This window comes from Pinus tabuliformis, chromosome 4_2 (assembly GCF_031772625.1).
Source record: "Pinus tabuliformis cultivar Carrire ecotype Pingquan chromosome 4_2, CPIR1, whole genome shotgun sequence".
Classification (NCBI taxonomy): domain Eukaryota; kingdom Viridiplantae; phylum Streptophyta; class Pinopsida; order Pinales; family Pinaceae; genus Pinus; species Pinus tabuliformis.
In genome coordinates this window covers 1,178,236,459-1,178,248,181 of record NC_142304.1, presented here as the reverse complement: position 1 = coordinate 1,178,248,181, position 11,723 = coordinate 1,178,236,459, and the positions used below count along the sequence as shown (strand labels likewise).

Below are 11,723 nucleotides of genomic sequence, written 5' to 3'. Positions count from 1 at the left end.
ACACGCGATGTATCCTATAGAACCCAATGGAAAACCCAACACTTCAATGCAATAACTTGATTTTGCTCTTAAGTAAAGATATATTCAATGCTATAACACACTCACAACTTAAGATTATTGTGAACTCTAGTCATGCCACCACATTTACACTCTCCTATAAAAATAAAAATAAAAAAGAGTCCCAACACAACAAAAGAAAATCTATCCCTCCTCTTTTCATAGCCTCACCCTATGCCTTTTGGGAGGATTGGGCTTCTAGTGCTTCATTTCCCCAAAAGGTAATAAATTGATATGGAATTGGATCATTATATTGTTTTTCATCCATTTCAATGCTTTCAAAGTGGAGAAAGTGGAAGAATTAGCTCATAGGACCATTTTTACCAGCAGAACCCATTTGACAAATTGGGGTCTTAAACCTTCCGGGAATATTTGAGGCATCAAACAACCTTTTTTTGGGGTAAAACTTTGTTACTTTAGGACAACACTTTTTTCATATTCTACACATAGAGACCTTTCCAATGACGAAAGAATCGTCTGAATCGGAGTCGGTATGCAAAAGTTATGTCACTCATAAATCAACCTTCCTATTTTCACCACCATAATTCTAGAGGATGCCACGTCAACCCCAATTACTCATGAAAAAGGGGCTAGACATGTGATCATGCTGAAGAAGACTCTAGTAGGATATTGGGTTGTGTTATAACCAAGCCACGAGGAGGAAAAGGGGTTCCATTCATTTCGAGTGCATTTGTTCCATAAATGAGCAGAGTAGCCAAAAGAGATAAGGAGAGAGCACGCGAAGAGGATTTGTGCATTGTAGTAGTCCATGGGCCATAGGCCTTACTTCTTTGTACTTGCAGTCATTTTCTACTTAGAGAAAGAGAGCATAGCGACCTCATCTTCTAGCTAGGTTTTCTCCGAAAGGGTTTTCCATGTTATATTGTGTGTCAAATCGTGGTTTTTTAGTTTTTATTTCGCTACTATATATTTTCTACATAATTGTAATTTGCATGCATATGCAATAAACAGTAATTTATAGATCCATAAATCTAAAGAGAAATAAACCCTCATAGTGTAGATTTTAGATTTTTAAGTATAATTTATCAGATCTATTGTAACAAATTATCCAATGGAATATCCATGACAGTGTACAGATCATAGACCCATCTATATTTTTCCACTTTGGAATACCAAATCATTGAATCTCATTCTAATGTTTGATGGTGTTGGACACCTAATCCTCAATGGGTTAGTGTGGAAGTCGAATGGACAAAAGCAGTCCAAGAGACCTTGGGATCTGAAACCCAAGAGTCACATAATGTACTATAAATGTAAATCTCTTGTTAATAAAATTGTACTGCATGATTTATCTTTCATATTGTCTTTGTTGTCCATGTGTGTTTAACATGGTATCAGAGCCGCTTGTTTTTCTGTGGCCTTTTTATGTGCATATCAGTGCTGCACCTCTACCCATAATCCTGTAATAGTAAAACTGGCGTGGTAGATCTGCAAACTCAAATATATCAGCGTGGTCTTCATTACCTGTGTCTGAGCTCCCTTGAATAGCGCTGGCCTGGTATTCATTATCTGTAACATTCCACACATACTTGACACTACTGAGCACCTTGCCTTCCTGCGCCTCTACTGCCTGACAATGTCTGTGCTGCTACTCCATATAATTAGCCGCTACACTGCATGCGCTCTGTCCTGAGATAATCTGGCCAGCACTACACATCTGTCCTTGTAACTCCTGGTCTGCTCCACTGCTCAGGTCCCAGGGTAACAGTCTTCACTGCTATGGTCAGTCATCTGCGCATCTTTGCCATCATTCTCTGTGCATTTTATTCTACCGTTGAAGAATCGATTCGCTGCATTGAGGCATCCGAATCTGGTGGTATGAATTCCCTTCGCTACGCCTCCACCCAACGGCTCTGCAGCTCCAATCTATTGTAATATTCGATACCACTCATACTGCGTTGTCGTTACCATTTGTGTTTTAAGGCTCTCATATACCACCGTCATATATATAGTGCGTCCTAGCCATTTTGCGCTCCTTTCTGTGGGCATTCTGATGACCTCCCAATGCCTGAGAACTGTAGAACTTTGTTGAGCAATAGCAGCAAGGAAACATACGGGCATTAGAGCTCTCGCCAGTGCTTGTGTTCTCGGTAACAATCGTGGAAGCAGAAGCCTCTGTGTCAGACAAAATTAAATTGCGGTCCTTTGAATTTTGGTCGTTTTCAAATTGAAGCCCCTGGTTATGACCTTCATAATCCACGTGCTACGATTGCTTGACGTTTAACCTTCTGTGACAGCGTTTGTTGTGCCCTAGCCGGAGGTCACTGGGTTCAAACACATCCGCGTGAACCCATTTATCCATAATTGGTTGCTCTCTGGAAGAGTTTTAAATTGTATGCGCTCCATGTTCCTGTTTGCGTCCAGGGCCACTTCCAACGAAAAGTTTTCATTTGCGAAATCTCCCGCGATGTGGTGCTCAAGTAATGGCTGCAAGGTGATTGATTCAGGGTTCTAGCTGTATTGTGCCGCCAGACGTCTTCGAAGTAGGGAGAGAGCATACGCTTGACATCGTATTTTCAGCTTTGCGACTGGTTCCGTTCTGTGCACAAACTTGTTCTCGCGCCAGCCCATCATCGCGATAAAAAAAAATGGGTGCGCTGCCATAGCAATAAAGGTAGGATCTACGCTGATTTACTGGCAACTCGACAGCTTGTTCACACATTCCCTCAGAAATCTCTACAAGTCCCGAAAAAGCCTCCGACGAAGTGAGTTCTCCTCTTTCTACTACTAAAGATTTTGAGTGTAATATCTGCTTAGACATGGCCAGCAATCCCGTCGTTTGAAGCGGGTCTCATCACTCTTGGGCAGAGACGTGAGTGAAGAGCTGAACTTGAACCTGCCTCCTTCGTTATGCTCGTGTTGCATGGATTCATAATTGCTGGGAGAGAAACCAAGCGTCAAAGACATCCAGCTTGCGCTGTAGCTTGATTTGCGCATCAGTAAGTTCAGGGTTTTTCATCACGATTGATGATCCGGGATAAACTTCAACAAGCCCCAGAAGCATTAGGTTTGATCAGGGGAGTTTAACAAAAGCCCAACTAAGAACTTCCCCTGTTGTGCCATATTATCAGCAAATACCATCGTCACGTTGTATTTTAGTATTCAATATATTACAGTTTGTGGCCGGGCATGTCGTACCTATAGCTCAATCCGGGGAGAAGAATTTAACGGGTCAAGCTGCTCCTAAATCAAAGCTTCGTGCTAGAGTGTGCTGGCTTCTCACTTTTATTGATTATTGACTTGAGAACTATGCAGGCTGTTCATTACTGCAAGGCGGGCAGCTGACTAAATAATTGTTATTTTTAGATGCCTTATTCTGGGTAAAGTTAAAGAAGCTATCACTGTGCAGGATCGTGGAGAATATGAGATTTATGGTGCATCGTAGTATATCATGAAACTTTTCTTCGTGGCTTGATGCAATAATATGTAGTATATTGCTTGTATTATCGTGTATTTTCTGTGATTGTTTCAGTTGAGCTGAAGCATAAAGAATGATCTAGCCCCAAGGCTGTAAAGCATAAAGAATGATCTAGCCCCAAGGCTACAAACTTGTATTTTCTGTGGTTGTTTCAGTTGAGCAGCATATCACTGTACCTGTGCTTGAAATCTTAATGAGTATAGACTATTGGAAGTGATGTTTGGTGATGTACCTCGGCTATAGAGGGTCTCAAACTTTCTCATTGGATGTGTCGCTGTGAATATATTGAAGACACTCCATATTTATTTCTCTGTCTTGGAGCTGAATACGTTGCATATATTATCACTGTGGTGTTTTCTCTGTAATGATGGAGCTTCTTTGATGTTATAACACTTATCTACAGCCACTGTTCTTCCTAACATTTGCTGGTATATTCTACTTCAGATCTCTGTTATTATTAGAGTTGATATATCAGAGGTATATGTAATCCATTCCTGTAGTTGAAGTTCGAATTTCAAAGAAGAAAGAATTCATTTAGTTGTGCATCCATACAAAGCGTATCTTGGTATACCGTGTCTCCATTGCTGGTATTTGCAGATTTTTTATTCTTTTTGCATTCCTGAGCTTCCAGAAGGGATATAGAGGCAAGTTTTATAAAATTTGAAGGAATCAGCTACAAAGTCTAGTCAGATGTGAAATTTCTACAGAATTTAAAGAACAGAATCTCTGAAAGACTGGTATTGGACAATGTATTTTTCAAACTATATTCTTAATTTTTGAAATCTTCAATAGCTGGGGTTTGTCTAGACTTGCTATAGTCTCCACTAGGATTGTTGAGTGTTCATTTCTTTGTTGAGACAATGGCTAGATTTGATGATGTATTAGAGTTACTGAATACACTAATACACTCCACTATTGGTGGAAAGGTAAATGTTAGCAAAGACACTCTTTGTGACATTCAGACCTGCCTACATGATGCACAAGAAAAGATTGATTTTTTGCAACTAGAATCTCAGTTCCAACAAGATGAGCTTCAACAGATTTGTCATTCCAAATTGTTTTCTGCTCAAAACAATATGTTGTTCAAGGTTAAACCAGCAAGTGGTGAAATCAGTAAGATTGAGGTTGAATCAGATCCAGAATCCAATAAAGCAGCAGTTGTACATGCAGATGCAGAAACTCAGTCTGCACTTCCCAAGCCCATCATTAGACCTTGGGAACAGCTTGTCCACAACAAGCACAAAACTGGTCTTGGATATGACAAGGACTTGTCCTTTCATATTCCAGACTATGCCAAGCCCATTCAGTTTCAGAGTGCTGGATTCATTCATGACAGTTCACCTGCTCCTCATGACAGTTCAGCTTCAGCTGTTTCAGACTCTGCCCTCTTCCAACAACAACAACAGCAACAACAACAACAACAGATTGTGAAATGCCAACACTGTGACCGAGTTGGCCATCTGAAAGATCATTGTTTTGATTTTTATCCATGTAAGCACTGTCATAAAACCAGTCATTCTTCACACAGATGCTTCAGAAACAAACGTCCTACAAGAACAAAGATTCATCTAGGATGGATCGCTTCTTGGCAATGGGCATCAACAGCCAAGAAGATATTCCAAACACATGTCAGAACTTGTTCCAGAATATTGAACAGTCTTGCAGTCGAGTTTTCTCCATCTTCTCACCTTGTATTTGACAGGGGGGGAAATGATGGTCATCTACAAGCTTCAAAGCCACATCAAGCGAACCTAAGCCACAACCTGCCACATCAGTTTCAGAGTTGTAGCCAGAGACAAAGATGCCCCTGAGCATGCCTTCAGTTGGCAATCTGGAACACTTTCCTCTAGCAGAAGACTTCAGCTTCTTGCCAGTTTTGGAAAAGTTCCAGGAGCAAAATTGAGAACACTTCCTCTAGCAGAAGACACCAGCTTCTTGCCTGTTTTGGAAGAGTCCAGGAATTGCATTAAGCATTCCAGAGTTGTTGGTCATCCTTAAACTATCACAGGTTGAGACTTCCCTTTTTAGGTTGAAGTTTTACCTTTTATGCGGGGTGAGACCTCCCTTTTATGGTTGAAGGTTTCCCTCTTTAAAACAATAGGATCACTTCCTCTAGCAGAAAACTTCAGTTGTCTTGCCAGTTTTGGAAGAGTTCCGGGAACTGCACTAAGCGTTCCAGTGTTGGTGGTCATCCTTAAACCACCGCCCTTTATACCAACATTTCATAGAGCACATTCAGCCTAGTGTTGTCATGCATTTTTTGCACATTTTGTATTACAGCTCTCTTCTTGGACTGATACATAACCTTCGGATTAAGGGGGGGAATGTTAAACACCTAATCCTCAATGGGTTAGTGTGGAAGTCGAATGGACAAAAGCAGTCCAAGAGACCTTGGGATCTGAAACCCAAGAGTCACATAATGTACTATAAATGTAAATCTCTTGTTAATAAAATTGTATGGAATGATTTATCTTTCATATTGTCTTTGTTGTCCATGTGTGTTTAACAGATGGGAAGATTATGGAAAGCAACCTCTAACACTTCAAAATTTCATTACCAATGGACACCGTATGGTTGAGTTAATGTTAAAAAAATGTGTTTTGTAATTTTTAGGGAGAAATTAGAGAAATATTTCATTGATTTTGAGGTCATGCCTATAAATATGTGTCATTGCACCACAGTGCCAATTTCTACAAGCCTTCCTCCACATTGCTCAAGATCCTATAATAAAATTTAACACTAAAATTGGTCCTGCACCTTGAAATTTGCATATAAAACACCCATGCATAATTTCAAATCTATATCTCATGAAGGTTTTATTTCACTAATCCAATTCAAATAGGGAAACAATAGACCTTTATGAGAATCTTCTAAGTTCTTTGATTTTTGTCTTCTTTTTGCCATTTTTGTTTATGAATTTATTGTTATAAAATCTGTGGTTAAATCCAATGCAAAGCCTTTGGATCTTGGAATGAATATATTGTTACAAAGCCTATGTTGTTAAACCTAATGCAAGTCTTTTGGATCTCAAAATGCAATTGTATTGCATCATGCACAACTCATCCTTTCAAAGAATTCCAAAAGAACACAGAAAAATATGTAACATATTTTTCCAACTTCCTTTCTAATGCCCATGATATATGAATATTTTATTCCTTGAGATTATACAGGTACCTATTGTATTTGAATCCTAAAGACCTCCTTTATGGAACAAAATCCTCATACCCATGTATGTGCAATTCAAAAGGTTTTTTGCATTATCCTCCTTGTCCATATATACATAGCCATACTGACATTTAAGCACACCCATGCAACACATTTCCCAAGTATTTTAGACATACCCAGCAATTCCTGCATGGGTTGAACATCTTGAACCACTATAAAAGATGTTTGTATAGGTAAAGAACATCCAACACCACCTCCAAGATGTTTGCGTGCTTGGCAATAAGTTATCAATAATTCACATAAAGGAAGGTTCCATTAAAAATCTCTCCTGGATAGCATCAAATTGAAGCCTAGAAATGTTAATTTTGGGTGAAGTCTTTACCTTCTAACTAATGGTGAAGTGGACATTGAATAAGCTAGCTCAAGGCTTCACTAAAAAGCTCTCTTGAACAACTCCTAAGCCTATAGGGGGAGGTGGGGAGGAGGGAGGAGGGAAACCTTTACCTTCTAAATTAGGGTCAATGGAACCTCGAATTAGTAGCTTAAATACAAAGTTTGCCCTATCTTCCCCTATGTTGGGTTAACTTTGGGTTTAGGGGAAAAGGGAAAGGCACATAAATGTTTGCAATGGCTAAAATATGGCAGGGCTTGAAAATACAACATGATATATCCACAATGTCGTAGCGTCAAAACTACAACTTGACATAGCCACAATGCAGTAGTGTCAAAACTACAACTTGACATAGCCACAATGCAATAGTATCAAAGTCACCATCTAAATACACAAAACAAAGTATATTAATGAAATAAGCTACAAAGGATTGACCCAATAAGTAAAGACAAGATAAAGAAATAAGGATTGATCTCCAAAATTATGAGAGGAGTTAGCACCCTCATCAACCACCATTAAAAAACCCAAATACATTTTGAGCAAAGCTAACTCAAGACCTCTTGTACAACATGAAGTTCTCTAGTAACACTGACCTTCTCACTTACAAGTAGGTTTAATTTGTGTAAATACAATTGATGACACTATAAAAGTGTTGATGTACAAACCCAACATTCCCTTTTCCCTTTTCTGTGAGTTCGAACCCCATTTGTAGCGCTGCCGTGGCAGCATATGATGTATTAATTGAGCTTGTATATGGATTTGATTGGGATGTGATGGAGACACTTGTACATAATGTATATTGTATATTGGGCCTAATACAACTTTTTAGGGGACCTCGCCCTCCCCATTTTTTTATTTACATAATAATAGTATAGCATCAATTTTGCATGTAATACAAACTAATATTTAAATAATCAAACAAAACAATATTTTAATCAAAGCATAGTTTGTCACTACTAGTCCAATTGTTGGTTGACAAAGGATCCACTGGAAGTGGTGAGTATTCATATTGATTTAGAAGATGTTTCTAGAATGAGGAGCAACAAAGTTATAATGATTTGTCAGAGTTAGTTAAGTGCGGCAGAAACTAACCTTTTGGATAGATTGCAGGGTGCTGGAGTAGACCTCCAAACATTTAATATATAAGAAAAAAATGGTTTGAAGAAGTGAACTGTATTCAGGAAATTATAGATAATCATTGTAGCATATCGCATCCTTTACATACAACTACTTGTCATTGATATCCTAAATTAGTGGTGGATCATGGTAAATATGAGAGGATAAATGCATTTTATTGACACAAAAGATGGGTTGCTGTGTGATGAAGTTGTTCAAAAAAGTGAAAGGATAAGTCACTATGTTCAAGAACCAAGAGGAGTTACAGATGTAGAAGCTATTCCAAGATGTCACAAGATAGACATATGCAATTATTGTTCCACAACGCATCTTACAAGAGAAACTATTTCACATCAACAAGAACAATTGTAAATAAGATACTGCAAACATTAGATAAAAATGCCATCAATGATTATTATGAAGTTTTGGTGTTGCATATGTATTATATTTTTTCATTTATCTCTAACCTTAAGGATTCATCTATTATGAAGTTTTGAAGTTGCATATGTATATATTTTTCATTTATCACCTTAGGGATTCAACTATACATATTATGTTGTTATTGAAACTGTATACTCTTTTTTCTGAATTATTATTTTTTATATTATTCTGAATTATTATTTTTTATATAAATATAATCTTTGTATTTTTTAACTTTCTCAATATTATGTATAATTTTTAAGTATTATTATATATTTCCCCTAGTTTTATTATATTATTTAATATATTAAAAATGAAAAGACAGCAAAGGAAATCATACTTGCACTTGACCTTTACACCCACGCACAATATAATTAGTTGGAGACCAAACAATAGTTAGAAACTAGGAAGAATTATCATATGTGGCTAGACTTTTCAACAGTAATCCATTACAGACAAGTTTTCAACAGTAATCCATTACAGACAAGACACTTGAAAGCCTGGTGAAGGACTTAAAAGCAGTTGGTGACAAATGGGCGTGATTAGAATCGAGAAATAATTGTGATGTGGCTAGACTTCTCAACAGTAACCCATTACAGACAAGAGACTTGAAAGCCTAGTCAAGGACTCATGTATTCCACTAAAGAGAGCTGGTTGTAAACTCTGAATGTCTCATCACTAGATTTGATTCTGAATGGTATTAAGAAGATGTTTTTTGAGTATGATGACTAGTATAAATCTATTTTAACTCTGGATCTACTAAACTTCAAGAAAGATAAAAAGATATCAAAGTGCAAGACTTTTGTTGTTTAAAAGTTAAGAAAGATATATGCTAGCTCATTTTTGTAATAAATAAAATGTAAAGTATTTCTTTTTTCTGGTTTTTTACTTTTTCATACCTGTTATTTCCACTTTTTCTTATTACATTGCACGAACAAAAAGTTGAACATCTCTTCAGCCCCCAACCTGCTAGAGAACCTCGCATCTCCCAGGACAATCACTATTAGGATGTTAATTTTTTGTTCATTTCTGCCATCTTTAGAAAACTTTTCTTGTCAGAGGTCGGCCATACTCTTGATGCATCCAATATCAAACCCAGTGGCATTTTCACCATATGTAATTATCTTTGCAAGTCTGGGGTCTGTATGTGAATTATTGAGGTCAACAGGACCACCCAAAATTAGAAAGAAAGCTAACACATTGTCAAAGTTTATGACCTGCTTACATTCACGCCAGCAATTAGCATTCCCCAAATAAAGAAATGCTATTGACAGTCTCACTCCCATACAAAAATGGCAGGGTTCCAAAGCTGCAATAGTTTTAGCATATAATTTGAATGATTTGCTTACACCATAAATCTATGTCGCCAATTTGTCAAGCGGATTGTGTACAAGAGGTTAAATCAAAGCACTTTCATTGCTGAGATCTGAATTCAAAGAAACCCCCGATCCTCCTAACCAAGATATGTCACTGCATTAATGTGAATAACAGAATTAACTACTTCATCCAAGACTGGGTGGATGTGTTGTATCTCAATGGACGAGGCCAGATAATAGATACCACTTTGTGGTGGCATATACGCCTACGGTAGGTCCACTTCTTTAACAGAAGGAGACCAAAAAAAAATTCTTATAGCCAACTGAAAACCTGTGTGATAATACAAGAAGCAAGATCTTATGTTAAGTTGACAAGATAAAAATGTAATTAGACCAACTGCAGTTTGTTACCGTCTAGAAAAGAAAAAAACATACAAGATAGATTGGCAATGACTGACGTTTTGCATGCTGTAACCCTGAGATTTACAATTTCTAGACCTTTCTTTTTCTGACCCGTTGCTTAAACTTAGAGATTGTTCAATGCTGAGCAATATATTACTCAAAAATACTTGCCTGCTTTGTACATCACCAACTATGCTTTCCTGATCAGAGGAATGTTGAAACGTGAGAAGCACTTGGATGAAGCCAGGCAAGAGATTAACATTCAAAAGAATGTTGTTCTTTGGGTTTTTCTACAATAAGTTTTGATTTGATCGCAAAACCGTTCCCACTTTCCAAACAAAGGACAATACAATGTAAGCCCACAGATTAAATGATGGGACTTACACTCTTAGTATAAGGGTTACCATTAGTAGTGATACCCAAGAAGGGTACTTCAAGAAATTCATCAACTGAACAAGGAAATCTACTTCTCTACAAATATCTCACAACATGAAGGTGCCTCTTTCACACAGAATCATGTGAATTATTTGCTTGTCTGGTAAGTGAAATTTACAACTCATGCTTTTGCAGTATATGAAAAAACCCATGATGTCTGATCCAATTCAACATAATGTAATGGCAATCATAATACAAGTTCTCCAATAGAAACTGATCCCAGTGAATTCCATCCACGTACAGAGACTATGCATTACTGTTTGCTCAAACAGGATTCAAAGCAAGAGAAGTCATCGGTGCACGATGACGTTGCATTCGCCTCCGCCTTATTGTCTCACCCCATGAACTGGTCCAAGATAGTGCATTAACCCTTTCAACTTCCAAATCATGACGCCTAGATGCCTGAACATCAATGTTTCTAGTTATACTTCCAGCATTAGCCCGGAAGCCACTGACATGTCTGGAGCGGCGGCCTGTCAGTGGCAGAAACCAGTCATCTCTCAAGGAAAATTTTCCTGTGGTTCTTCTTGTAGAACCAGTATGCCAAGCATCTCCTGCTGATCTCATCAGCCCTCCAATGATTTGCATATCTTCTGTAACCTCCTGTCTGGAAAGAGATGAAATGCTTGGAAGGATCTCTTTCTGAAAATCTCTGTCTCTTTTGCGCTTTCCTCTTTTGGATGGCCTAAGAATAGGATTTATAGCAGAAGGCATCTTTTCAGCTTCTTGTTCCTGTTTTGCAATTGGCTTGAAATCTGTATCCACAAAAGTTTCCTCAAGCATCAAAGTCATCGACTCAAAAAAATCAAACCCACTAGAAGCATTCGGACTACAAGCATTTTCTTTAGGGATTGAATCTTCAGAAAACTCAGGTTCTTTTGCATTGCTACCACTTCTAGGTGATGATAAGGGATGATCCACGTCTTCTTTATGCCCTGAAATAGTGGATGCCACGCAGTTTGAGACAACAGCATCTGCGAAC

At 38.0% G+C, this 11,723-nt stretch overlaps 1 protein-coding gene across 1 annotated transcript; it reads right to left on the bottom strand.

Annotated features, from left to right (window-relative positions):
- Positions 1 to 10,124: 10,124 nt before the first annotated feature.
- LOC149173871 (uncharacterized) lies at positions 10,125 to 11,542 on the bottom strand. The gene is made up of 2 exons (XM_089428028.1): positions 10,478 to 11,542; positions 10,125 to 10,235 (listed from the first exon to the last, which is right to left on the bottom strand). The coding sequence occupies exon 1, from the start codon at positions 11,531 to 11,533 to the stop codon at positions 11,006 to 11,008; it is 528 nt and encodes a 175-aa protein (XP_089284154.1). The 5' UTR covers positions 11,534 to 11,542; the 3' UTR covers positions 10,125 to 10,235; positions 10,478 to 11,005.
- Between the last annotated feature and the right edge of the window lie 181 nt (positions 11,543 to 11,723).